The 27,978-nt window shown below is 52.3% G+C and overlaps 2 protein-coding genes and 1 long non-coding RNA gene across 4 annotated transcripts; 1 reads left to right on the top strand and 2 right to left on the bottom strand.

The window, feature by feature from the left end:
* The first annotated feature begins 4,987 nt into the window (after nt 1-4,987).
* NMRK2 (nicotinamide riboside kinase 2) lies at nt 4,988-13,758 on the top strand. Of its 2 annotated transcripts, XM_069878209.1 has the most exons (8): nt 4,988-5,168; nt 7,975-8,065; nt 9,357-9,405; nt 9,605-9,776; nt 11,058-11,129; nt 12,277-12,383; nt 13,191-13,276; nt 13,381-13,758. In XM_069878209.1, exons 1-7 carry the CDS (start codon nt 5,143-5,145, stop codon nt 13,274-13,276), a joined length of 603 nt encoding a protein of 200 aa, XP_069734310.1. In that variant the 5' UTR covers nt 4,988-5,142; the 3' UTR covers nt 13,381-13,758. The 2 variants fall into 2 exon arrangements, with proteins under 2 accessions (XP_069734310.1, XP_069734309.1); XM_069878208.1 differs by having other exon boundaries at nt 13,191-13,758.
* LOC138731928 (uncharacterized) lies at nt 5,089-5,732 on the bottom strand. The gene is made up of 2 exons (XR_011339226.1): nt 5,237-5,732; nt 5,089-5,190 (listed from the first exon to the last, which is right to left on the bottom strand). It is a non-coding gene; the product is annotated as an uncharacterized lncRNA (long non-coding RNA).
* A 6,925-nt stretch (nt 13,759-20,683) lies between the features above and the next one.
* DAPK3 (death associated protein kinase 3) lies at nt 20,684-27,890 on the bottom strand. Its single transcript, XM_069878134.1, has 9 exons — nt 27,815-27,890; nt 25,194-25,337; nt 23,663-24,023; nt 23,352-23,481; nt 23,006-23,054; nt 22,851-22,877; nt 22,596-22,748; nt 22,002-22,047; nt 20,684-21,811 (listed from the first exon to the last, which is right to left on the bottom strand). Exons 2-9 carry the CDS (start codon nt 25,253-25,255, stop codon nt 21,269-21,271), a joined length of 1,371 nt encoding a protein of 456 aa, XP_069734235.1. The 5' UTR covers nt 25,256-25,337; nt 27,815-27,890; the 3' UTR covers nt 20,684-21,268.
* Nucleotides 27,891-27,978: the final 88 nt, after the last annotated feature.

The raw sequence follows: 27,978 nt of genomic DNA on the forward strand, positions 1-27,978 counted from the left end.
TTGACAATATAATTTATAGCAACACACAGACCAGGACTAACTAATTTAACGATGTCACACGTCCACAAACCTCTGCCAGTTGTCAAATGACACCAGGAATGCTTGGCATCTGTTGGAAAATGTGTTCCTGGAATTACTGCTATTGTTCCCTGGCACCACACAGACACAAAATGGAAGCATTTCATGCATATCTTACTCCTTTTTGCCTTTATTACCCACTAATCCCAAGGAACAAAAAAACCAAATTCCTCATGCAGATGAGTGAAATCCAAAGAGGATCCTTTCTGGCAGCATCATGGTCAGCAGCTCCAAAGGGCTCCAGTGAGGAAAAGTTTGGGAAGTGCAGCATGGGGAGCAAAACAACCGCAGAATCTGATGCTTTGGGAAATGACAATTTAGAATAATTTTTGCATCTCTGTTTGGACTTCAGTAAAGAGCTGGCTGCCTCCGGGCTCCAGTTTTCCCTTCCCACACAAAGTCTTCGCTTCAGATCACCTCTTCATTGCTCCTTTTACACTTATCCTCTCATCCCCATTGCTTTTCCTTCCCTCTAGAATATTTTTTCCCAGTTAATCCCACTTCCCCAAAGTAATGATATATCAAAATGCTTTCATCTGCGTTTTTCTTGCATGCACAGCTGCTTCTGCCCATTCCCATCTTCTCCAAGCACGACCCACGTGCTGCCCCCTCTGCCTCCTCCACGGGCCCCCAGACCCTCTGTCACCAACAGCAGCCGCGAAGCAGCTGTGGCAGCGGCAGAAAATGCCACCACGCACGGTGGCAGCTCCTGGCTGCGAGCCACTCTCGCTGTCGCTGTGACAAGGTGCCAGCTAGTGAAGCACTAAGCTTGTGTTTCTACCACCCTAAGTTTCCTTACTCTTAACTGTTCTAGTTAACGGTGGAATAATGTTGTGTTGATGTCATCTCCTTCAGTTTTGTTTAAAATAAAGCTGCCCTTCCTCCAGTGGGGGTGTGGCAGTTTGAAGAAGGACCCTCTTAGCAACCCTCTTAGCGCAGTGTTCTGGAAAGAAGAAATAAACCTATGATTTCAAAATTTACAATTCAAAATTACTCTCATTCCTCTGCCTGTTCCTTCACTGGCTGGTACACGTCTCAGCCGGCGCCCTGGCCTGGGTCTCCAGAGGAAGGAACCTTGGCATAACCTTGCTCGTACCATAAACAATGTCTTACGATGAGTGAAGAATTTACATTCTGAATTAAAGCCTCAGAACAAATGAGTCACATTCTGCAGTGGAAAGGTCAGCGGACACACAGAAACTAAACTATTCCAGGGAAATGATATCATGATGGCTCCACGGACGTGAAACTGGTTTCTGCCAAATTTATCTTAGCGTTAAAATAATAAACTTTTAGTAAACATTAGTATTCCAAAAATAATGTGAAGAGAGGGGACATCATCTATCTCTGATGGCAGCGCACTGTTGAATGGTATTTGTATTAGTAAAGTGTGAAGTAGATAACGTATCTGCAGGATAAACAAGCACAAAAAAAGGAAGTTTCAGATGACCGATACATAACTTGGAGAGAAACGCGGGTAACATAACTTGCTAAAAAAAGCATTTATGAACACTTAGCATTTGCATAGACATATTTTTACGGGTTGGGTGAAGTCTGTTGTAGCTGGTAAGTGTAACTGTCACCATTCATTTCAGACAGTTTTTTGAACGACGTCTTTTTTGTTCCTAAGGAAGCAGACAGCTGGAATGCTGGAGATCTCCAAACACAGGCAGGCACATGCCACCACCTAAAGGAAAAGCAAGTCTGAGGCCATCCAGAAATCCAAGAATTTGAGCTATGCGAGTGAATATAATTTCACTGGATGATTAGTGCATGAGTAAGAATACAGGTGAGAGAAAAGCCACAAACTCAGGAAAAGCCAGACACATGCAAAGGAGAACTGAGGGACCAAGAGGAAAAGGTTTTAAAAGTGAGCTTTTAAACTGAGGGCTACATGAACAGGATCTGCAGTCTGAGCTTAAAAAAAAAACAAACAAAACCTGTCCTTCATTCCTCCAGTTTTCAGAAAATATCAAAGTGTTGGCATTCCTTGCAGAAACAGTGGAACCTCTGCTTCTGGAATTCACTGATCCCAAACAACCCAGCCAAATACTAAGAACTGTTGCTGCTACTACTATAATTACTTTTTGCTTGCTATCTATACCAGAAATGGGTTTTTTTATACATCTTAGGCCAAATATTCATTTTTCAATGCAAAAACCCAACCAGTATTTCTGAAGCATGCTCATGTTAGTAAATCCAACAGGGAAGAAGACAATTTTTAATCACCTCGAGGATGGCATGTTCCAAAACTCTTTGGATTAGCATGACCCCAACGTAAAGAGGACCAGACCAGAGGTAGATGAGACCAGAGTCCCCTCTAACTGTTAGACAATTTCTGAGCCCCTCAGTTTTTCACTGGCAAGTAAGGTCAAATGTGATAAAACACACATTGAAGTAACACGCTGTTTGCTTTCCTAACCGAGACACCTTCCCAGCTCATGGGCAGAGAAGAAACACAAGGAAGGGCAGGAAAAATTTCAGAAGAGAGCTGATCTGAGGTCAAATTTTTGGTTGGTATGAATTAGCACTGCTCCACTCCAGCACACAATGAGACTTTACCCCAGCGGAGAGGCTGCGTTGGTGCAAATGCTCAGCTGTGCAAGAAGTGATGGGCAGCTGCTGAAAACCTGATTCCCCTGAGAGTCACCTCTTGTTCATATTCAAGGATTCAAGCTCCAGATTTCTCTGGAGCAACCATTTTACATAGCTATCTTGAAATAATGCTGAAAGTACAACTTGCAAGTGACAACTCCAGGCTCAATCACATGGTGTACTAGTGTTGACCATAAATAGTAATTAAAGTGGAAATACTGGCTGAGGTCTATTAGTTAAACACTCAGAATTAATAAAGCACAGTAGATCAGAAAAGACCATTCGCTATAATCCCATTCATAAATATACCAAGCTCTATCTTTAAAACAAATCTGTTTTCTCGCCTTCAAGACTTCCAGAATCTCACACCTCTGACCATTAACAATCTTCTAATTTGCTGGCCATGTTCATTCATGATTAGCTCTTCCTATCAAAGCACTAGGCCTTGACCTCATGGCATAAAATAGCTTTGTGGGGGAAAGTAACACCTTTTATTAGATCAACAGACATAGCTGGGGTGAGACAAACAAGGTTTGAGCCACAAACCCCTTATTACCCCTTGAACACATCCCTGGAGGTGTTCAAGGCCAGGCTGGATGGGGCCTTGGGCACCTTGATCTAGTGGGATGTCCCTGCCCATGCCAGAGGGTTGGAAAGGGATGATCCCTAAGGTCCATTCCAACCCAAACTACTCTATGATTCTATTCAGGCCTGAAATAGGGGTAGAAAACTACCAGAACTAACATGTTCTGTAGGTTCCTACAGCTGTTGTGTTACCTATGAAACAACCTGCCTAGATAGCTCCAAAACCACTGTATACAAGAAAGCTTCAAACACGCCCCTGCTCATCTGGGCAGCACTGAGCCCCGCGGGGCACCCTGAAGGCCTGGATTAGCAACCGCCTGCAATGCTGGAGCTGCTCTTGGAGGAGTTTACGAACATCCCTGCAGAAATGCTTCCCTCAGAGTATTAACCGGTAAGTTCTGGACAGTGGGGGGGTTTCACTTAGCAGCTGAAAAGCTCAGGGGACAGTACTTGTAGCCAGCGAGCAAACGATGGAGGTGCCACAGAAACTTAGAATAGAAACAGCATCTGCCTGCTCCTCCGAGCACAGCAAAAATCACTGCGCTGTAACAAGTTTCTGTATTCCCCTTCAGCCAGGGGCAAGCCCTGCAACACCTCCACTCACTGTGTGCTGCACGTTCATCGCGCAATACAAGATCACAGTGCAAGAATCAGCTCCACAGACTCCGAGAATGCAAAGATGATAAAGAAGGTATCACAGACCAAGGTATTCGTGTCACTAAGGGTTTTACAATTACTTTACAAACTGCTATCAGACAAGGAATCTTTAAGTAAGCCTTTGAATACTTCCATTGAGTGGTTTTATGAAAAGGAAGAACAAAAGGACACAAGGTTTGGGTGATTTCAGCTCTATCAGACAAGATACTATTTAAAAATCCTAGGTACTGCACATCACTGTGTTCATCTGAAAAAAAACACTCAGGACTGCTGCTAATTCTACTCTGCCTTCACCTAACATCTCTCAAGGATGCACCTAACATCTCTTTAGGAGCAATTAAAACTAAAGCATAGGTTCCACAAGGCACGTTTGTAGGGAGAGAGAGGTATTTTCTCCAGTGCTTTAAAAGCACTACTTTACAGGAGTAAACTGGAGCTGGAAAGTTTGTATCATTGTATGACTTTGTATGTAAGTGTGAATAACAAGCCAAAGTTCAAAGAGTTCAAATGTTAACAGTCCAGATGGGTTCACTCATCAACCTTTGCACATTCCTTTCCCTGCACAGCTTCACCAAAAGGAGTAAAGAAGGAAAATAGATTTAGTTCCCTCGCCTGCCCTATCAGAAGTTTAGAGCAACAAAAAATTCCTTCTCACGACGTTCCTGGATGCATTTCAAATAATCAAACAGAAACTGGGAAAAGGAAGAAGAGGGCAATGAGAAAGAAAAGGGCACTTAATTATATCCCCACACACCTCAGAGCTCCCAAAGGAATGGTAAAAAGGGGTGACATTTCCACCTACCCCATTACTAATTTAGGCAAAGGAAGAGCTTGCCAAAAAAGCTATTTATAGGGAAGGCAGTGGAGTGGGGGTCCGCGAGGGGTGCGGAAACAGGTGCAGCGGCAGCGCGCATGACCCAGCCGCCGAGGCGAGGACTGCCTGATCCCGGCTCGAAAATATGACATCTTGGGCTCATGATAGTCACAGGGCTTCTCCATCAGCAGTGGGGCGGGGAGAGGCAGGCGGGAGGGAAGGGCGCGCAGCCGGACACTATAAATCAGAGGCAAACCCGCCTTTTCCCTCAATGAAATAGTAAGGGGAGACAGAGCTGAGTGGGGAAAAAGAAACAGCTGCGGGTTTGTTCTGCTGAAAGTAATTTCAGCACCTCTAAATTCTTTTTTTTTTTTTTCTCACCACATTCCGGCTAAAGAGGCAACTCTGCAGAGATGAAATACATCATAGGCATCGGCGGGTAAGTTCTGTTCGGGTAAGTTCTGTTCATACTGCACATCTGTACGGCTCTTTCTGTTCATACTGCACATCCGTATGGCTCTTTCTTCCTATTTCATTGCTGTAAGACTTGGAGATGATCTGTCTGACTGTAAAATAATATTGCAGAGGTTCTAGAAAAGGTGCAACTCGCTGGTTCTTAGTTTGTGCTGCTTTTACTGAACACAGGGCGGCACACACCAAACCTCTGTGGTTTCACCAGGATTTATGCTGAGGCAGAAGAAACTGTTTCAGGTCATTTTGTAGGTCAGATGGAGCAGTGCCTCAGCTGTGAAAAGGGATGCTTTCTGCATTAAGTTAAGACTTTTAAAAGCCTCTCTGGAAGGCAAAGAAGGAAAAATCCTGCTTCAAATAGAATAGGGAGGGTGTATTTGTACAAAAAGCTTTTCTTCCCTCCAGCAAAGCAGGACTTGGATGCAAGCTTGTGCTCAGGATGGGGTGAGAGCTTGGCGCATCCTGCTGCGTGCAGGAGGGCTCTGAAGGCTGACAGAACGCAGGAGCTGGATTTGCACCATGGGCTCAAGACGGTGTGGGATTTCTAATTGGATAAAACATTCTAAATCAGTACAGCCGGACTTGGCAGCTTTGGAGAGGATTGAATCAAAATGGGCTTTGCAAGCACAAGGCAGCCTGCAGGAAGGGAGCGAGCCACCCTCATTCCTAACTCATTTAAGGCTTTTTAAAGTGCTTTTTGCAGTCCTGCCTGCCAGGGGCGGCTCTGAGGAGCGATACAATAAGTAGTTGCTACTACAAAAAATAGAATGTTTGATATTAAGGCCAAGTTTCATCCAAATAATTGTGTTCTTTGAAAGTGAGACAGAATGTCCTCTGAGAGCAGGGTTTCTTTAAAATGGTGGGGTTTTCCAAACTCTGTTCATGCTCTGGAGAGGAGAACGTCTTGTGTTCAGTGTGATCTGTGCTGAGCCGAGTGAAGGAAGGAATAAATCATTGAGTTTAGCCTTTTTTCACGGCATCAAGGGGATCTGCTGGAATCCCCTCTGTTTGGAGCTTTCTCCTTATCTGAAAGGTCAGGCAGAGCTGCAGAAACCTCCCAGCGAGCAAGAGTTTTGACTGTTGCCAAGTTTCATAATAACATTAAAATTAGACCTTGAAAATGAACAGAATACACATAAGGGTTCTGGGAAAATTTATCCATAGGCATGAAAGTGGGAAATACCTTCTGTAGCAGCTCTGGTCTCGCTGCACGCTGGATGGAGACCGCTCCTCGCGTTGCCCAGGCTGATAAATCATAGAATCATAGACTAGTTTGGGCTGGAAGGGAACTTAAAGACCACCCAGCTCCAACCCCCCCGCCGCAAAGGATGCTCGCTGTCTAAAACTTCAAAAACGAGGCTTAAAGAGCCCTCTTCGCGGGTATTTTCGGTGTGGGGGCAGGGGGTACGTCCCCCCCGCCTCCATCTTGAGGGCCGCGCGCCCTCAGCCCGGGACCCGCCGCGCGGAGCGGACCCGACATGGCGGCGCCGGCGCGGCCGTTGGGGCGCGCGTGGGAACCGGGGGGCGGGGGCCAGGGGCCCGTCTCAACCAATCGGCGCCGGGGCTGCGAGCGAGGGGCGGGGCCAAGGGTGGCCTCAGCCAATCAGCACTGGGATAACCAGGGAGCAATGGGGAAGGGGCGTGGCCAATGATGGCCTCAGCCAATCAGTGTGTGTCGGGGCAGAGAGGGGTGGTGAAAGGGGCGGGGTCAAGAGCGGCTCCAGCCAATCAGCGCGTGGCGCGGGTGAGGCGGGAAATTCAAACGTGCCGGGCGCCGCCATTGCCTGTGGCAGCGAGCCTGGGGCTGTAGCAGTCACAGAATCACCGGGTCGGAAAAGACCTCCAGGATCATCGAGTCCAACCATCCCATCAACCACTAAATCATGTCCCTGAGCACCTCATCCACCCGTCCCTTAAACCCCTCCAGGGATGGGGACTCAACCCCCTCCTTGGGCAGCCTCTGCCAGTGCCCAATGACCCTTTCTGTGAAGATTTTTTCCTGATGTCCAGCCTGAACCTCCCCTGGCGGAGCTTGAGGCCATTCCCTCTTGTCCTGTCCCCTGTCCCTTGGGAGAAGAGCCCAGCTCCCTCCTCTCCATAACCTCCTTTCAGGGAGTTGGAGAGAGCAATGAGGTCTCCCCTCAGCCTCTTCTTCCCAAGGCTCAAGCAGTTCTAGTGCTGCTCTCTGCCCTCCTCCCACCGAGTCATGGCTCTAATGCTGCTCCTTGTCCTCTTCCCTCTGGGTTATGGCTCTAACAGTGCCCTAACACCACTCTGCCCTCCTCACAGGGTCACCAGCATGGCCCCAATGTGGCTCTAATGACTCCCTGTGGCCTCTGCCCACAGGGTCACCACCGTGGCTCTAAAGCCACTCTGCCTTCTCCCCACAAAGTGGTTTTAATGCCACTCACTGCATAAAGTCAACCAACCTTCTCTTGACACTACTCCCTGCCCTCTCCCTACCAGGTCACCAGTGTGACTCTAACATGGGTCTAATCCTATGCTGTGCCCTCTCCCCACAGGGTCGCTATTGCCTCTCTAACATGTTCTCTAATGCCACTCTGTGCCCTCTGCCCACTGGGTTACCACGGTGGCTCTAATGCCACTCCCTGCCCTCTACCCACCTAGCCACCAATGTGGCTCTAATGTGGCAGTAACGCTGCTCTCTGCCCTCTCCCCACCGAGTCATGGCTCTAACACAGCTCTAATGCTGCTCCCTGTCTTCTTCCCACTGGGTCACGGCTCTAATGCTGCTCTTTGCCCTCTCCCCACAGAGTCACCAATGGGGGCAAAACCACCTTGACCAACAGGATCGTCAAGGCGCTCCCCAACTGCTGCGTGGTCCATCAGGATGACTTCTTCAAGGTGAGCTGAGCTTCCCCCCCTGCTTAAAAACACCAGCCGCTGCTTGTGTGCGCAGGGACAGCTCTAGCAGGGCCCCCTGTATGTTTTAAACACTTGTGCATGTCCTCCAAGTAAGTGCTGACAGCTTAGGGTAGCCCACGGTCTGATTGATTTCTTTTTTTAATACATCTATTTAATTTTTTAATGACTTTGGACAGGTGAGGGGGTCCCGACCTTTACAAACGTCGGTGCCTGCCAACTTCCACAGAAGCTTGGCACCGCCGTGCACAGAAGCAAAAGCTTCCTTCAGTTTTAGCAACAAGTCTAACTTTAGGTCAAGCTACTGATCTTAGGGAGAGGTTATTTACTGTACTCTCCGCAAATTGTTGAGGTTTCCCCCGTATTTTACTTAAATAAGATTGCTTATAACTAATACTTTAGGATTTAAGCGCCGCTTTGAATGCAGAAATACAGTTGCATTGGGGAGTTTTGACAGCTCGGTATCGCAACCCCAGTTCGAAGGTCCCTAAAGATGAAAGCAGAAGGACTGCGCTGCCTTAGGTGCCTTCTGCACCGCGCAGCAGGGGAAGCAGCGGCGTCCAAACCGCGTTATGAAAGTTGCAGTAGAGCTGGATCCCAGCAGAGGCGACAGCCCAGGAGATGCTGCAGCACCAGCTCGGCATCGCCGGGCACACGCCGGCTCCGGCAGCTGCAGGGTCCCTTTGTCCTGCTTTTGCTGGAGCACGTGCCGTACGACATGGAATGAGACACACGTTTGGAAGCGCTTCTCCTTTGCCAGAAGCCTCCTGCACAAATCTGCTCAGAGATGAGCCCTGAAAGCTGAGGAGGAATTTCATAAAGATATGTCACTTCTTACTAGTGCATTAAAGCGATAACTAAGTGGCTGTAGCTCTAAAGTCACGCTGTGCTGAGCTGAGCTTCTATTAAAGCTGTTAAGAGTTAAAATAGCTATTCTTGAACATGTTTTAGCAGTTATTTACCACTTTATTTGCATATATATTGATTTATAAACAGGGGCTGTAGTATTTTGGCTAATAGCACCGTATCAAATTATTAACCTAGAACTTTGTCCAAAGTGGCTTGACTGAACCGAGAAAGGTTTTCAAAGCTCTTGGGGTTGGTGAAAGACGGGAACTTAAATTTAAACGTAGTCCAAAGCGGGTCTGTAACTGTTTCGTTCCGTGAACACTTGCTTTGTTGTGTATTGCAGTAGCGTCCAGGTTGTGATCGCATCTTAGGTAGCTGATCACGCTGAGTTTGCAGCAATGTTTTATTGCTCACTATATTTCAGCCACAAGATCAAATAGAAGTCGGGGAAGACGGCTTTAAACAATGGGATGGTAAGAGCAGTGTTCGCTATAGGATGCAGTAATGTATATTTTTTTTCCTAAGTATTTCCTTTTAATTATTAACAATTTAACAGTAAATTTCTGTAACTTCAATTTTACAAGTTCATTCTATATTATACTTCCAAACCGCTGTGGTTCGTGGTATTTGATTCCGTCCCTTTTTCCCACCCACCCCCTTTCTTCTGACTAGTGCTGGATTCCTTGGATATGGAGGCAATGGTCAGCACGGTGCGGGCCTGGATTGAGAACCCAGTGAAGTTTGCCCGTTCCCACGGGGTGAACGTTACGCCTGGCTCTAGAGAGCCAGCCTCCAAAGATACCCATATATTGGTCATTGAAGGCTTCCTGCTTTATAATTACAAGTAAGGTTTGGGGAACTATTAACGGCTTGCCAGGGAAGAACACTAGAGCCCTAGTGCCAGTAAAGATTCCTTCTTACTAATCTACCCCTCCTGCCCTGTTCTGAGGTATCACGCCTAAGAGTTTCTTTCATATCAAATGCAAAATTGAGCAGTAAACGCTGGTAAAATGAGGTGCCCGAGGTGACTTTCTCACAGCACGTAGGAATCGGAGAATCACAGAACATTTTGCGTTGGAAGGGACCTTAAAGATCATCCAGTTCCAACCCCCCTGCCAAGAGCAGGGACAAATCTCTCCTGCAATGTAGGAATAATTATCTCATGGGATACACAGGAGTTTAACCCGGACTAAATTGAGCTTAGTAATTAATTGCACATCAGAGCACAGATCTGAGCGTATCTGAATGTATCAGAGCAAAGATCAACTACTTCTGCTCTTTTTATATGAGACCAAAATGCTTGGCAGGGGGATGACTAGCGGGGAGAGGGAGAGAACTTCCCACAACTGAATATCTAAACCTCAAATCACACACTATAAATGTGACGAGCAAGAGAGTCTTGGCTCCAAACTGTGATGTTGCTTGCTGTAAGGATTTTACTGGGCTTATTTCCTTCAGCTGAATAGGAGCCCAACACAGGATGGCACAGCAGAGCCGACTGTCTGGGAAAGGACAGAAGCTGACGAGTTGCCTTGTACCAAATCCGTGTGCCCGTGCGCACTTGGACAACTCGCTTCAGCTGTTTAAGTCAGCTCTGGAGTGAGATTTAGGCTGGATGGTGGGAGGAATTTTACTGCAAGGGTTGTCAAGCACAGGCAGAGGCTGCCCAGGGAGAGGGTTGAGCCCCCGTGCCTGGAGGGGTTTAAAAGAGGAGTAGATTTTGTACCTGGGGACATGGTCTGGTGGTGGACTTAGCAGGGCTGGATCGATGGTTGGACTAGATGATCTTAAAGGTCCTTTTCAACTGAAACCATTCTGTGAAGAGTCAGAGCTCATACTGCAGGGTCTCATCCTCCACAGTGATCCGTAGCAGGTATTGGCGTGAGAAAAGTACCCGGCACACCATTCTGACCAGCAAAACCCAGCACTCTTCATGTTTCAGAGCTACTAATAAACCTACTGTACATTTGTGTGTCTAACGAAAGCAGTTACGCTTCTGTTGTCTACAACAGACACAAATACAAGAGGGGGAGAAAGAATTTTATGGCTTTCGGGGGTGATTTAACACTTTCTTCTGTCATTAAAAAAATCAATAGACGCGTTCTTTCTTTCTGCTCTCCCCTAGACCACTGATAGACCTGTTTGACATCCGCTACTACCTGGCTGTTCCATACGATGAGTGCAAAAGGAGGAGGAGGTAAGGAGATTCTTTGACACCGACTAATCCTTCCCATAAAGTCTCTCTGCCAGAGGGAAGCCTTTGGGTTCAGCTGCTGTCCATAGGATACACTGGTGTCGGTCATAATTGGAATTATAGATTAAAATCTTAATAAAACTGGAGAAAGAGACTTACCCGTGGTGTTTGCTGTAGCTCTGGGGGTTTGGAGATCAGCACATCAGTGCAAAAGGAACATCGTTGCCTGCTTCCCCCATGAGCACCAGTAAAGCCTCAGGGACTGCTGGAGCTCCATCAGCTTCTGTGGTTTCTGCACTCGCTCTGGGTGCTTAATAAACTTCTCTGGGGGTTGACATGATTGAGAGCAGCCCTGCAGAGAAGGACTTGGTGGTGCTGGTCAATAAGAAGCTCAACATGAGCTGGCAATGCGCGCTCGCAGCCCAGAAACCAACCGTGTCCTGGGCTACATCAAAAGGAGTGTGGCCAGCAGGGCGAGGGAGGGAATTCTGTGCCTCCTCCTCTCTTGTGAGACCACATCTGGAGTCCTGTGTCCAGTTCTGGAATCCTCAACATAAGGAGATGGAACTGTTGGAACAGGTCCAGAGGAGGCTACAAGGATGATCAGAGGGCTGGAGCACCTTCCGTACGAGGACAGGCTGAGAGAGTTGGGGTTGTTCAGGCTGGAGAAGGCTCCAAGGAGACCTTATAGCGACCTTCCACGACCTGAAGGGGCTGCAAGAAAGCTGGGGAGGGACTATTCACAAAGGCTTGTGGTGATAGGACGAGGGGGAACGGGTATAAACTGGAGAGAGGCAGATTTAGATCAGACACAAGTTGGAATTTCTTCCCGATGAGTGTGGTGAGTCTGGAACAGGTTGCCCAGGGAAGTTGTGGCTGCCCCATCCCTGGAGGTGTTCAAAGGATCTAATGGGAGGTGTCCCTGCTCATGGCAGCGGGGTTGGAACTGGATGATCTTTAAGGTCCCTTCCAACCCAAACTATTCTATAATTCTACAGTTCTTGCAAAATACAGGCCAATCTCAATGAGACACAGAACTGTGACAATCAGCTTTTCTACAAATGCCACCGAGTTGCTGTCACATTAACCTCAGGCTGCAGCAGCGCCATCCCGGCAGTCCTGATGTTCCTCTCGCTTTTGTTGTTTGCAGTACGCGGAATTACACTGTCCCTGACCCACCCGGCCTCTTTGACGGACACGTCTGGCCCATGTACTTGAAACACAGGAAAGAAATGGAGGACAGCGGCGTTGATGTCGGTAAGCCTGCCGGCACACGGCTCCTCTGGCATTGTGCTCTAGGGGTTAAGGAAGTTGGTCATGTAATTCAAGGAAACTTTAACTGTGATGATGCAAGTCGCTATTTTTACTACTGAGATGTAATGCTGGCCTGCTTTTTGTCCAGATAAATACATAGAATCGTAGAATTGTTTGAATGGAAAAGACCTTTGAGATCATCGTGTCCAACCGTCCCTGCCCACCACTAAACCTGATCCCTGGGCACCTCGTCTGCCCATCATTTAAACCCCTCCAGGGATGGGGACTCCACCACCTCCCTAGGAGTCTCTGCCAGTGCCCAAGAACCCTTTTGGTGAAGAAATTCTCCTGATAGCCAATCTAATCCTCCCCTGGCGCAACTTGAGGCCATTTCCTCTCATCCCATCCCTTGTTACTTGGGAGAAGAGACTAACACGCACCTCGCTCCAACTTCCTTTCAGGCAGTTGCAGAGAGCAGTGAAGCCTCCTCTTCTCCAGGCTAAGCAGCCCTAGGTCCCTCAGCTGCTCCCATACACACACATCCATATACATAAACATGCAGTTTTATAGCTAAAAACTTCTTCCCTTTGTTTTATATTGTACGCAGTTATTGAGGGAGTGGGGGGAATAAAGAAACCCCACATTCTTTAGAACAGGATAAGAAATTTTGCTGGCCAGGATAGCTCTGTTTTTCCAGCTAGAAAACAAGTCAGGTTTTGGGTCAATAGAGTACAAAATATTTTATAACTCACCTACAGGCAAGTGGTTGTGGTCAGAAACTCCCAGCCTGACCCCATCTTTCTCTTTCAGTTTATTTAGATGGACTGAAGTCGAGGGAGGAACTTTACAATCAAGTCCTTGAAGATATTCACAACAAGCTTTTAAACTGCTTATAGGTAAATGCATTCCCGCTTCCGAGGGGCCGGAACCCCAGGGACCGACTGCTGGAAACCACCCGCTCCACGCTTGGGGAGTCACACTTTCCCTTCTTGCTTTTCAGGGTCTCAGAAGACCTCAAAGACCCGTGTACAGAAGGATGTAAATAGTACCGAGAAGTGGGAGCGAGGGTTTATTTGCGTAAACTCTTCCTACGCTGTCCTTTGGGAAGTATCTTTTGTATATACTTGAAACATGAAGATAACTTATTCACAGCTTTGTGAGGGACAGGATTGGTTTGGTGTTTTTTTTTTATTTCCTTATTTTGTATTCCACTGGCTGAAAGCAAAGCTGAAAATGCATTTTTATAATGGAACAAGTAGAGCTGCATTGGGAAAACAACTGACTTCTGCTTATGTGCTTCTGCAGCCATGAAGTCTTTATGTTATGGCTCGTTTGTAACGTTGTCTCTGACATTCAGTAAAAAGCAACTTAAAATCTCTTTTTTGGGGGGTCCTGTTTTCATCAGTCACCTTTACTGTAGCGGCAATAGGTGCAGAGCTGCCCCAAACCACCACAGCCCCTGCTTTATCACAGGTGTTTGAAATTCCGTACCACAGCCTCACCCCTACCTGGGCAGCCTCTTGCCTCCCTCTGCACATCACTGGTTTGGTTTAAGTGATAACCCTGGCCTGGAAACCCCGTTCAGACATTGGAGGTGATCAACGGAGGCAAACGGCACTTCAGATGTTTTTAAAGTGCTGGTATGAGACCAGGTTTGTGTCAGCTGCAGCTTCTCAGTGTTTCCCACTTCATACTCAAATCAAATCAGCATGTAAAAATGCTACAGCCCATTTCACACAGCAGGTGAGCGTCCTAAGGGGAGATATTTGGACATAGACCTCTGTTTCTGTCTTTTCAATCCAAACAAGAAGGTTATTTGGTCCTAAATGCCCCAGCTGGCCTGACTGGGAGAGGTGGGATTGGCTGTGCTGCTGAATTTAAGATCCAGAAGGTGGATGAATTCTCAAGGGATGAAAATTCATAAATCATGGAATGGTTTGGGTTGGAAAGGATCTCAAAGATCATCCAGTCTCACCCCCTGCCACGGGCAGGGACACCTCCCACTGGATCAGGGGCTCCAAGCCCCATCCAACCTGGCCTTGAACTCCTCCAGGGATGGGGCAGCCACCACTGCTCTGGGCAACCTGGGCCAGGGCCTCATTGTGAAGAATGTCTTCCTAAGGTCCAGTCTAAGTCTTCCCTTCCAATTTAAAGCCATTCCCCCTTATCCTATCACTCAAGGCCCTTTCAAAAAGACCCTCCCCAGCTTTCCTGGAGCCCCTTTCAGTCCTGGAAGCTGCTCTGAGGTCTCCCCAGAGCCTCCTCTAAAATTGTGCAACCTTGGGAAACTTCAGAAACTCGTACTGAAAGCACCACCCTAATTTCAGTTCAAAACAAATACCTCATTGGAGTGGAAGTGGACTAAGGAAGCGATGCTGTGGTGAGCAGTCCCTTACCCCCTCGCGGAGGAGCTTGCGGAGGAGCTTGCACCCAGCAGATTATAAATACTTTTACGCAATCCTTCATTAAGGTGCCAGATTCTTAGTGTAAAATGTAGAACGGGAGGTTCTGCTTTCTCAAATGCTTCTGGCAGGTCCATAGGGAGCCCGCAGGTTTCTCGCTCTCCTCCCTTTTCAGCAACACTATAAATTAAAAAAAATCAGTGGTGATGGTTGCATCAGTTTTTCTGTCAATGGGTATTCTCAGCATTAGTGAGACAAAAAAAGGCTCCCACTCTGAGTGAAACAGCACAAACCAAGTCATTAGGCAACTGGAATGTTGAAATAGAATCACAGAATCATTAGGTTGGAAAAGACCTTTGAGATCATCAAGCCCAACTGTCCCTGCCCACTGCTAAATCATGTCCCCTAGCACCTCTTCTACCCGTCTTCTAAACCCCTCCAGGAATGGGGACTCCACCACCTCCCTGGGCAGCCTCTGCTAGTGCCTGAGAGCCCTTTCTGCTAAGAAATTTTTCCTCATATCCAATCTAAATCTCCCCTGCTGCAACTTGAGGCCATTTTCTATCACTTCTCACTGGGAGAAGAGCTCAGCACCCACCGCTCCACAACCTCCTAGGCAGTAAAATAAGCCATGCGATGGAGCAGATCGTGCTTAAGAAAGGAACCGGGGGTTGTTCCTGCAGGAAAACTTGAGTGCTAGAGGTTTATTTCCCTGCTTATCATGTGCTTTCTTTGGGAACAATGTTCCACTTGAATTTCCTCCTTTATGAATATCGCAGATTCCACTCCCACCAGGCGTTTGTGTGGAACCTCCGCCCATGAGCCAAGGGGTGACCTTCACCGGGGCACCTGCTGAGAGCACCACGGCGAGTGCTACGGAAACGTCCTCTCCTCCGCCTGTCACCCGGTGGCTCCACGATGCCACCGGCGACACTCACTCACGTGTCTGGGGACAACAGCAGCTCCTTCGGTCGGGGAACAGGACAGGCTGTTCACTTGGAAGGGATCCATAAGGGTCACCTTGTCCAACTGCCCAACCACCTCAGGGCTCACCAGAGGTTAAAGCATCTTCTCAAGGGCAACGTCCAATGCCTCAAACATGGAGAGGCTTAGGGCATCAACCACCTCTCTCCAGGAAGACTTTCCCAGTGTTTCACCATCCTCTCTGTAAAGAAATGCTTCTGAATATTATGCCTGAACCTCCCCTGGAGCAGCTTTCATAGAATCATAGAATCACCAGGTTGGAAAAGACCCACTGGATCATTGAGTCCAACCATTCCCATCAATCACTAAACCATGTCCCTGAGCACCTCATCCACCCGTCCCTTAAACCCCTCCAAGGAAGGGGACTCAACCCCCTCCCTGGGCAGCCTCTGCCAGTGCCCAATGACCCTTGCCATGAAATATTTTTTCCTAATGTTCAGCCCGAACCTCCCCTGGTGGAGCTTGAGGCCATTCCCTCTCGTCCTGTCCCCTGTCCCTTGGGAGAACAGCCCAGCTCCCTCCTCTCCACAACCTCCTTTCAGGTGGTTGGAGAGAGCAATGAGGTCTCCCCTCAGCCTCCTCTTCTCCAGGCTGAACACCCCCAGCTCTCTCAGCAGCTCCTCTTGTTCTCCAGCCCCTTCCCCAGCTTCGTTGCTCTTCTCTGGACTCGCTCCAGAGCCTCAACATCCTTCTTGTGGTGAGGGGCCAGAACTGACCCCAGGATTTGAGGAGCGGTCTCACCAGCTTTGGCCCATTCCCACATGCCCTGTCCCTGGATGCCAGGGAGAAAAGCTCAGCACCTTCTTTTCCACATCCTCTCCTCAGGAACCTGCAGAGAGCGACAAGATCACCCCTCGTGCTCCTTTTCTCCAAACGAGACAAGCCCAGAGCTCTCAGCCACTCCTTGATCTCACCTTCCAGCCCTGGCACCAGCCTGACTGCCTCTTCTGGACACATCCAAGTAGCTTCCCATCCTTCCCAAACGGCATGGCCCAGCGCCACAGCTCTGCACACCCAACCAAACCCTGGCTGCAGCATTGTTCTTGGCTAACAAGTAGCTCCGAGCTAAAAATAAACTCTCCACATCGCTCCATGCCGGGTAACTGAGCTAAAACACCATGGAGAGATCGGTGCGTTGGGATGCGTCAACCCGCTATCGGAATACGCGGCTAAAGATGGGCAGTGCCAGGGAGAAGATGTGCTGAAGCACATGGGATTCACCACGCACGTAGAGGCTCCCCACGTTTAAGTACAAAACTTCTCACGTGGGATAAGCGCAGTGATCTTTGCAGCTCTAAAATAACTCGGCTATGGTGTCAGCACAACTCACTTTGGAAGATTTCTGGGCACTCCTTAACTAGAAACACGGGTCCAGAAGAGCAGAAGCCACAGATTAGCGAGAAGTCACCTCAAACCCACCAAGCAGAGCCCAGTGAACAGCCAGATGCAAGGCAGATCCACCTCATCCTCAGGTTACACTGGCACTTAGGTGAAAGTACAAGAAGGAAGGGCCTCAAGTTGCACCAAGGGAGGTTCAGATTGGACATCAGAAAAAAATTATTCACCAAAAAGGTTCTCAGGCACTGGCAGAGGCTGCCCAGGGAGGTGGTGGAGTCCCCATCCCTGGAGGGGTTTGAAAAATGGGTAGATGAGGTGCTCAGGGATCTGGTTTGGTAGTGGACAGGGACAGTTGGGCTTGATGATCTCAGAGGTCTTTTCCAACCAAACAATTCTATGATTTTCCACTTGTCTGGCCAGAACAGGGACACTGAAGCCAGAAACGAGATGTGAATCCTGATGGCATCACCCACCACTTCCACAAGCTATAAAAAGGCATAAATCTTTGTGTGCAACCCTGCGCGTGCCTGGAGAGCCCCACAAAACTATAATTACACCATTACAGAGCCGGGCGCTCGGTAGCAGCGGAGCTGAGGAACGCAGCGCCGGGGAGAGCGCGCTGCCGCTTGTCACTGATACCTTGTAAGTCCATTTGCTATCGTTCCATGGAACATTTCCCGCAGATTAGCTGCGGCTCTGCTCGCTGGCAGGAAAAACCAGCAATTTCAGCTCCCCAGAGGGATCTGGCATCCAATTCCCATCCGGGTTTCCACCACTGATAAGCCGTAAGTTTGCTTACATGAAGACATGTAAGGGAAAAGAGATCATTTTCACTTCAAGCTAGCCTCGATGACAAAAGTCAAAGCCCCAAAAAAGGCATTTGGATAGTCCATATCCATAAAACACCCCAGGTTAGCATCAGCACTGGTTGCAGGGAGGGCAACGAAGGTAGAACATCCCAGTGTGTCACACTGCCAAAATCTCTTGGTGAACAGCACCCCCTGAACTCCTCAGCAACCCCCAAGATCCCATAGGGTTCAGTGTTACCATGTCCCTGCAGTATTTCACAGAATCATAGAATGTTTTGGGTTGGAAGGGACCTCAAAGCCCATCCAGTTCCACTCCCCTGCCATGGGCAGGGACACCTCCCACTGGATCAGGGGCTCCAAGCCCCATCCAACCTGGCCTTGAACCCCTCCAGGGATGGGGCAGCCACCACTGCTCTGGGCAGCATGGGCCAGGGCCTCCCCATCCTCACAGTGAAGAATTTCTTCCTAATATCTAATCTAAATCCTCCCCCTTCCAATTTAAAGCCATTTTTCTCCTGGACACTCACTGCCCAGCAAATCCCCACTTACGCTGAGCGTTGAGGTGTTCCCCTGGTGCAGCTTGAGAACTCCTGCCCCTACACCGCAGTTCACAGGTTACCCCAACCACAGCATCAACAAAAAACACCTCAAATTCGGCTTTGACAAACATACTTTGATGTAACCTTCTGCCTCCCTCAGTATGGGATCTCCTGCTCTCTGGAATCATAGAATCACCAGGTTGGAAAAGACCCATTGGATCAAGTCCAACCATTCCCATCAATCACTAAATCATGTCCCTCAGCACCTCGTCCACCCATCCCTTAAACCCCTCCAGGGAAGGTGACTCAACCTGGGCAGCCTCTGCCACTGCTCGATGACCCTTGCCATGAAATATTTTTTCCTAATGTCCAGCCTGAACCACCCCTGGCGGAGCTTGAGGCCATTCCCTCTCGTCCTGTCCCCTGTCACTTGGGAGAAGAGCCCAGCTCCCTCCTCTCCACAACCTCCTTTCAGGCAGTTGTAGAGAGCAATGAGGTCTCCCCTCAGCCTCCTCTTCTCCAGGCTAAACACCCCCAGCTCTCTCAGCCGCTCCTCTTGTTCTCCAGCCCCCTCACCAGCTTTGTTGCTCTTCTCTGGACTCGCTCCAGAGCCTCAACATCCTTCTTGTGGTGAGGGGCCCAGAACTGAACCCAGGATTCGAGGTGCGGTCTCACCAGTGATACAGAGGCAGAATCACCTTCCCTGCCGGCAGCTGTGCCAGCCAGGGTGAACAACCAGCGGCTTCCAAGAGCTGTGAAACAGAAACCCATGGCATGACAAGCATCTGGGAAGCCTTAGCACTATGTGAACTTTGCCCAGCTCAGGAACAACTGTTGCTATAGGATTTCCATACATCCTTTCACACACTGGCTCCAGGGGTGAATCAGCTCCGCGAGAGCAGATTGAATGCCTGGGACACCAGCTAAATCCGCACCCCAAATCCCAGCCCGGAGGACTCAGCACCCAGGGGAGGGCGATGGCTCCGAGTGCCCAGCCAGGTTCCAGTTCCCTCCCAAGCTCCCTGGGGCCAAGGCACAGATCCTACTCTGCCCTGTGACGCTGCAGTCACGTCGTCATCACTGGATGCCAAGCATCTTGGCCTGGAAAAATGGGCCAGACTAAAATTAGCCCTGGACCTGCGTGCTCGGCGGGTTGGGATGAAACCTACACCGCACGGGATGTCAGCAGGCGGCTGGCACTCAGTGCTGCCCGACGGCTGGCGCGGGTGGGAGCGTGGGACATGCGACACATCCCCTCCAGCTCGAGCTGTGCCTGTCTCAGACCCCAAGGGAGCTGAAGGGGAAGCACCAGAGAGAGAAATAAAGCCTGAACTGAGCAAATCCCCTCGTCCCAGAGGAAAACCCACTGCTGCCCCTCCTCCAGCGGGACGCCTGCCATCCGCTGGGAATGGCCGGTGGGTTCCCCCAGCTCCAATTCAGCCAGATCTTGGCAGGCAGAGAAAACCTGTTGGTGTTTCCGGTGGGAACGCAGCCCTGGGCTCTCCCACATATTCTGTGGAAAGCAGCGATTTGGGCCCTTGTCCCCCTCTACTGCTGAGACATCAGGGGTGAAGGAGGGGGCGCAGCCCTGCTGGCCCCCAGCCACCCTCCCACACGCTGGTGATGCCAGAGCCCCACAGCCCTTCCTGGACTCCATAACACTGGGTCTAATTCCTCATCCCCTCTGTTCCCACGTAAGGCTTTGAGTAACCTGATGCAGTGGGAGGTGTCCCTGTCCCTGGCAGGGGGTGGAACTGGAAGGGCTTTGAGGGCCCTTCCACCCCAAACCATTCCATGATTCTCCGCTGATGGGATCTCACTGCTCCCCTGCGAAACGGGGATCCCTGGGGAAAAGGACAAGGACCCCACAGAAACCTTGAGATCTTCCCCGCACCCCAACCCGAGGGACCTCCTCAAACCCCATGGAGCTTCTCCAAATACCAGGAGGAGCCTCCCAACCTTCCCTGAGCACCCCCAAACCTCTTCCAGGCTCCGAGGTAAGATGGGCTTCCCCAGCTCAGGAGCATCCTGCATCCCCACAGCCCCCTCCAAGCCTGCCAGCGTTGAGGCTAAGGTGAAAAAAAAAAAAAGCTTCTCCCCTCCTAAATTAAGGAAATCCTGCTGGAGCTCTAACACCATATGAGGGCACAGCAGAGGAGCTGTCACACCACAGCGCATCCTTGTCTCCTTCCCACCTCCATCCTCCCACGGCAGGAGCCAAGGCGGCTGCCCCGGTGCATGGAATCCTTTATTTTGTCAAAAGGGGGATCGAGGGCTGGGGATGCAGGGGGGTGGAATGTCCCAGGGGGAGCAGGGAACAGCTGGGATCACCCTTGGGCCATGCAGGAATCAGTCCTCGATCGCAGCTCACGCGTGGCAGACGCTGAGCCAGGGTTTCCAGAAGGGGTCTCGCCACCAAACCCCTCCAAGCAGGGCGCTGTGGCACCTCTGAGACCCCGGCCCTGGGGGGGATGGGGAGGGAAGGATTGGTCCCCTAGCCCTGTGGCAGTGAGGGAAGGAGCAGCCGGAAGTGTGGGGAACATGGGGACAGCGAGCGAAGCGAGAGCCGCACGCAGGAAGCCAAAACCCAGGTGAGCACAACAGAAGCCCCTGAGGAAGGGGTCTCCAGGGAGGCGCGAGCCCCCAGCACCTCACCGTGAGCAGAGCCAGGGGACGCTTCCCGAAGGCTGCCGGAGGACCGGCTCCTCGGTGAGCAAGGGACAGAGTCACCGAGGTCCCTTGGGACCCAACAGGAGGGATCCAGGAAGGATGATCCAACCTCAGCCCAAGGGCAGCCAATCCTGGCATCGGCCAAGCTAGCGGATGCTGCCGTCGCCCTCGCCGCTCTGCAGCTTCTCCCGCTCAATGGACCACACCAGCTCCTGGACAAACTTCATCTCCGAAGCCACCTGCTTGGCCAATGCCTCGTAGTGGTTCTCCAGCTTTCGGTAACGCCTCTTGAGGCCATTGGCCACTTGCACCACGCTCTTGGTCTCCTCCTGCGCCTGCTTCTTTAGGGCCTCTGTCTTCTGCAGCTCCTGCCGGATCTGGCGGAGGTCCTGGCTGATGCTGTCATTCTCCTCTTTGTACCATGACTCCTTCTCCTCGTAGATGGATAGCAGGGCCTCGATATCCTCCTGGAAGGACTTCTTATTCCTCTCCAGCTCTCGGAGACTCTCCTCTGCTGCAGCCACCTCCTCCATGACCTTGGAGAAGCGCTCGAAGTTGATGTACGTGTTGTTTGGTGGCATGCTGGAGTGGGACTTGATGGTGTACTCCTTCAGGCGTGTGGTCTTCAGGCGGCGGCGCTCGGGCTTCTTGCAGTTGTCTTCGTTACGGACGTTTCTCCTCTTGATCACCTGTGGAGAGGGGTGGCCTCAGGCATGGGGCACAACTGGAACAGTGGGAGCCAGATGGCTTCGGCACCCACCCGTGGTCCTCTGGCTGCGTGGCCACCAGCGACACCAAACCCAGGTGTGGCACCCACACCCACCCTCAACCTCGTGACTGTTTGACAAGCAAAAGGTGCTGATTCTTTTAACTTCTCACCTTAATCCAAGGGTGTTCCAGGCTTTGAGCAATGGTCATCCGCTTCCTGCAACAACAGCAAGGCTGCGACTGAGAGGCAGAGCCTTTGGAGCCTTCTTCTCTTGGAAGAACAGCTTAGATCCTATCACCTCCAGGGTGCAGATGAGCCCAAACTTGCTGTGCCTGGAGCCCCATCGAGCTCCTGTGCCCTCAGTTAAGAGCAAATTCCCACAGGAACCTCCCTGACTGATGCCCAGTCCCACAGCACCCCTGCTCCCACTCCAGCTCAGGATCCTTGATCCCTTCCAAGCCCTTTCCAACCGAGCTGCTGCACCCTCAGGGCAGTCCCAGAATTCACTCCATGCCTGACATGAGGGAGCGACTTTGGTTTCCAGATGTTTCACAACACCAAATCCTGTGACCAACAGGAGGAAAACGGATAAATAGGATTTGGGAACAACCATCACAACAGGGATGGTGAAGGCCACCAGGCAGGCTCAGAGCTGAACCCTAGCATGGGCAGAGATGCAAGAGCCACCTGCACACAGGGGGTCGGGACAGGAGGGACCATCCCCTCTCCCAGGGTAATTCCCAGCTCTGCTCCCCATCTCTCACTTGGGGTCCTTGACGAGCAGGCGGCGGATGAAGTCCTTGGCCAGCTCGCTGGTGTTGCTGAAATACTCCTCGTCGAAGTCGTAGTTGACAGCAGAAATGTTGGTCAGGGTCTCTTGCTTCGTTTCTCCCAGGAAAGGGGAGGCTCCGCTCAGCCTGTGGCGACAGCGGGTTGGGACACCCCAAAAAGGCGACAACCCAAGGCAGGGTGCTCACCCTGCAGCTCCCGTCCCGCCCTGAGTCACCCCTCGTACTCACAGGATGTACGTGATGACTCCGATGCTCCTGGAAGAGAGGGAAAAGGAGGTTGGAGCCCCATTGAGTGCATCGGGCCCCTCAGCAGGAGGAGTGACCATGGGGACCAGTCCCACCATGGGGACCAGTGCTGGAAGAGGCTTACAGAGATCACTCACCACATGTCGGCCTCCAGCCCCAGGGGCTCGTAGTTCACGATTTCTGGAGCTTCAGAAGGAAAAAAGGGGAAAAAAACAGGCCAGGTTGGATGGGCCTTAGGCAACCTGATCTAGTGGGAGGTGTCCCTGCCCATGGCAGGCGGGTTGGAATTAGATGATCCTTAAGGTCCCTTCCAACTCAAACCATTCTATGATTCTATCGGGGCGGGGGGCGGAAAGAAGCCTGTCCCCACAGACACATCCCAGCAAACACTCAACACCAGGGCTGTGGGCACCTCTCCTGGATGCAGCCACTGCTTTCAGAGCCCAGAGGAGTCGCACAGTGACACCACCAGCCAGGTCTTACCTACAAACTCCGGAGTCCCAAATATATTCTTGAACTCATTCCCAGCTTCAATCTTGTGGGCGATTCCAAAGTCAATGAGTTTGATGCGAGGGTTTGGCACATTCTTGTCCAGCAGCATGATGTTCTCTGGCTGCAGGCAGAAAGGAGCCAGCACTCACACACGCACCCGTGGCAGCCTCATGCCACCCTGGGCTCCTGTCTCTGGAGGAGACGACATGTGCCTCAAGCAGGGACAGATCCCAGCACCAGCCCCACTGCATCCCTGCTCCCCAGCTTCTGAGCACGGAGCCTTTGCACCTCCCAGACCTCACCTTCAGGTCAAAGTGGGCGATACGCTTGGAGTGCAGGTAGTGTACACCGTCTAGGATCTGCTTGAGGAACTGGGTGGCCTCCTCCTCCGTCAGGGACTCCTTCTCAGCCAGGAAATCAAAGAGCTCGCCGCCTGAGACCAGCTCCAGGATCAGCACCACATCTGTTTTGTTCTCGAAGATGTCATGCAGTGTGATGATGTTGGGGTGCTGGATCTCCCGCAGAATGTCCACCTCCCTCTCGATCTCCTCCCGGCTCACGCCCCGACGGCTGGATGACAACCGACGCTTCTTGATGAATTTGGCTGCGTATTCCAGACCCGTTTTCCTCTCCCGGCATTTTCGTACAATGGCAAACTGGCCGCTGTGGGATTTGGGGAAGAGGTGAGGAGAGGACCTCCCGCATCACATGTGCCAACGTGTGCTCGGCAGCAGAGCCAGCACTGGCACAAGGATGGGGAATGCTGTGTGCACGGATGCTGCACTATATAGGACGCAGTTCCCCCCTCAGGACTGTCAGGAACTGGGGTCCTCCCACATGCAGCTGAGCATAGAATGATGGAATGGTTTGGGTTGGAAGGGACCTCAAAGCCATCCAGTTCGACCCCCTGCCACGGGCAGGGACACCTCCCACTGCATCAGGGGCTCCAAGCCCCATCCAGCCTAGCCTTGAACCCCTCCAGGGATGGGGCAGCCACAACTTCTGTGAGCAACCTGAGCCAAGGCCTCACCATCCTCACGGTGAATAATTTCTTCCTAAGATTTCATCTCAATCTCCCCTCTTTCAGCTTCAAAAGGTTCCCCTTCGTCCTATCCCTGCACTCCCTGATCAAGGGCCCCTCCCCATCTTTCCTGGAGTCCCTTTCAGGAGCTGCTCTAAGGTCTCCCTGGAGCCTTTTCCCCAGGCTGAACAACTCCAACTCCTTCAGCTTGTCCTTGTACGAGAGGTGCTCCAGCCCTCGGATCATCTCCGTGGCCTCTTCTGGACCCACTCTAATGGATCCAGGTCCTTCTTATGTTGGGGATTCCAGAACTGGATGCAGGACTCCAGCTGGGGTCTCATCAGAGTGGAGCAGAGGGACAGAATCCTTATTATTTCCCAGCGCCCAAGAAGGAGAATCTCTAGGGAGCCACGCTTGCGGCAGACCCCATGTCCCAGCAGCGCCAGTTGAGGCAGCGCTGGAGGATCCAAACCCAGCCCACGCTTCCTCCTCTGCCGCCGCCTTTGCATCCCCGATGATGGAATCCCATTTGCATGCAGTGATTCACCCCCAGATCTCCCGCAGGCGCAGAGCGGGGCCCCAGCGACCCAGAAGGGCCGGAAGCTGCCAGCACCATCCCAAAACCGGGCAAGATGGGAGCTCTGCAGGCCCACCCAGATGTAGGAATGGATGTAATGTTAATTAATTACATTTTTTTAATATAGAGCTGGTAGGAGTGCCTGGGACTCAGCGCAGCCCCCAGCACAGGGGATGCCACCGGCATGGGGACACCACGAGGGTGAAGCTCCTGAGCGTGGTGGGATAACACTGACCTGCCCAGCTCTTCCCCCATCTCATAGAAATCCTCCACGTTCTCCTGCCGGAAGGTGGACATGGCTGCGGGGCCCCGGCAGGGCTGAAGCCACCCCGGCCCTGCGAACGGAGGAGGAGGATGGGGAGCAGCCGGGGCTCAGCACCTGCGGAACCAGAAAAAGGGGGGTTGGTGGCCCGGGAGCCACGGCCAAGGGCGACAGAGGGCAGGGAGCTCTGGAGCAGCACAGCCCCACAGCAGAGGGGGCCTCCCTGCCCCACACCCCTCAAACCCCACAGTCCCTCCTGCTTTACAGCTCTCAAATCCCCATCTTCACCCCCCACAGCCTCTCCTGCCCCACAGCCCTCAAATCCCCACAGAATCCCCCCACCCTCATTACACCCAAAGGCCCATGGGAGCGCCCTGAGGGCAGAGAGGAGGGAATGTGACCCATGGCTGTGGCTCACAACCCCAAACCTCTCATCACCGCAGCCAGCGGTGGAGGGAACCCACAACGCAGCCAGCAGCACCCCACACCCTCAGCTTCTTCCTGCATCCTCTCCAGTCCTCATCCTCATCCTCCCCAGCTCCACAGCCTTCAAACCCCCATAGACCCCATATCTCCACATACACCACCCTTTTACCCCACAGCTTTCACATCCCCACTCCCCACAGGCCCCTCCTGCCCCACAGCTTTCACATCCCCATTACCATCTCCCACCACCCTCCAACCCCCCCTCCCACCCTCAGTGGCCCCCAGCCCCTCTGCCCCACAGCCCTCAAACCCCCACGCTCCCCCTCCAGCCCTCCTTGCCCCAGAGCCCTCACATCCCCATTCCCACCCTCTATAGCTCCTCCTGCCCCACTGCCCCCGACCCTTTTCCTCATCTCCACCCCCACAGCCCCCCTGCCACCAACCCCTCAAATCCCCATTCCCACTCCCAAAAGTCCCCTGCCCCACAGCCCTCAAACCCCCATCCTCACCCTCTATAACCACTCCTGCCCCACAGCACTTAAGCATCCATCCCCACAGCCCTCAAACCCCCACAGGCCTCCCTGCCCCACAGCCCTCAAACCCCCTTCCTCACAGCCCCTCCTGCCCCACAGCCTCCCCCCAGTCTCATCACCCCCCAAGGCCCCTAGAGCTCTCAAACCCCCATCCTCACCCCCAAAAGACCCCCAACCCCACAGCCCTCAGCCCCAGCCTCACAGCCTTCCCTGCCCCACAGCCCTCACACTCCATTCCCACCCCCCACAGCCCTCAAACCCCATTTCCACCCCTACAGTGACCCCCCAGCCCCTCTGCTCCACAGCCCTCAAACCCCCATCCTGAGCCCCACACCTCCCCTGCCCCACAGACCTCATACTCCATCCCCCTCAGCCCCACACCCTTCCTGCCCCACAGACCTCAAAGCCCCTTTCCCCACAACCTCCCCCTAGTCTCATCACCCCCCAAGGCCCCTAGAGCTCTCAAACCCCCATCCTCACCCCCAAAAGCCCCCCCACCCCACAGCCCTCAACCTCTCAGCCCCAGCCTCACAGCCCTCCCTGCCCCTCAGCCCTCACACTCCATTCCCACCCCCCATAGCCCTCAAACCCCATTTCCACTCCTACAGTGACCCCCCAGCCCCTCTGCCCCACAGCCTCAAACCCCCATCCTCACCCCCTATGACCGCCTGCCCCACAGCACTCACACCCCCCGTACCACCCTCCACAGCCCTCAAGCCCCCATCCTGAGCCCCACAGACCTCATACTCCAGCCTCAACCCCCTCAGCCCCACACCTCCCCTGCCCCACAGACCTCATACTCCATCCCCCTCAGCCCCACACCCTTCCTGCCCCACAGACCTCAAAGCCCCTTCTCCCACAACCTCCCCCTAGTCTCATCACCCCCCAAGGCCCCTAGAGCTCTCAAACCCCCATCCTCTCCCCCAAAAGAGCCCCATCCCACAGCCCTCACACTCCATTCCCACCCCCCCATAGCCCTCAAACCACATTTCCACCCCCACAGTGACCCCCCAGCCCCTCTGCTCCACAGCCTACAAACATCCATGCTCTCCCCCACACGCCCCTCTGCCCCACAGCCCTCAGATCCCCACAGCCCTCAGACCCCCATCTTCACTCCCTATGACCGCCTGCCCCACAACACTCACACCCCCATTACCACCCCCCACAGCCCTCAAACCCCCATCCTCAGCCCCACACCCCCTCTGCCCCACATCCCTCATACTCCATCGCCAACCCCCTCAGCCCCACACCCCCGCCCCTGCCCCACAGCCCTCAAACCCCCATCCCCACAGCCTTCCAGCTCCCATAGCCCTCACATCCTCACCCCCACAGCCCTCAAACCTCCTTCCCCACAGCCCTCAAACCCCCATCCTCACCCCCTATGACCGCCCCTGCCCCACAGCCCTCAAACCCCCACAGCCCTCACGCTCCATCCCCACCCCCCTCAGGCCCAGAGCCCCCCTGCCCCACAGCCCTCACATTTAACCTCCTCCTCCATACGGCCCCTCCCGCCCCACAGCCCTCACACTCCATCCCCCCCCGCCCCCTCCCAATTCTTCACCCCTTCTACAGCCCCTCCTCTACCCTCAAACCCCTTTAAATCCCCCCAAAACCACCGCCTCCCCCCCCCCACACCTCGGCCACCGCCTCCCGCGTCGCCGCATTCCAGCACTGCTACCGGCCCCGCCTCACGTGACCACGCCCACACCCCTTTGGCCACGCCCTCCCTCCCGCGGCGCAGCCAATCAAACTGCTCCAGCCACCCTTAGCCCCGCCCTCTTCCCGGCGCAGCCAATCAC

This window comes from Phaenicophaeus curvirostris, chromosome 28 (assembly GCF_032191515.1).
Source record: "Phaenicophaeus curvirostris isolate KB17595 chromosome 28, BPBGC_Pcur_1.0, whole genome shotgun sequence".
In the NCBI taxonomy this organism is placed as follows: Eukaryota; Metazoa; Chordata; class Aves; order Cuculiformes; family Cuculidae; genus Phaenicophaeus; species Phaenicophaeus curvirostris.

Excerpts from the sequence above, each read along its gene's own strand:
- NMRK2 (XM_069878208.1), top strand. The coding sequence starts at position 5,143 with ATGAAATACATCATAGGCATCGGCGG. Across the intron at positions 9,777-11,057 it reads TTCCTGCTTTATAATTACAA|ACCACTGATAGACCTGTTTG; the intron begins GTAAGGTTTGGG and ends GCTCTCCCCTAG. Across the intron at positions 11,130-12,276 it reads GAGTGCAAAAGGAGGAGGAG|TACGCGGAATTACACTGTCC; the intron begins GTAAGGAGATTC and ends TGTTGTTTGCAG.
- DAPK3 (XM_069878134.1), bottom strand. The coding sequence starts at position 25,255 with ATGTCCACCTTCCGGCAGGAGAACGTGGAGGATTTCTATGAGATGGGG. Across the intron at positions 23,482-23,662 it reads TCGCCCACTTTGACCTGAAG|CCAGAGAACATCATGCTGCT; the intron begins GTGAGGTCTGGG and ends TTCTGCCTGCAG. Across the intron at positions 22,749-22,850 it reads GGAGTCATCACGTACATCCT|GCTGAGCGGAGCCTCCCCTT; the intron begins GTGAGTACGAGG and ends CTGTCGCCACAG.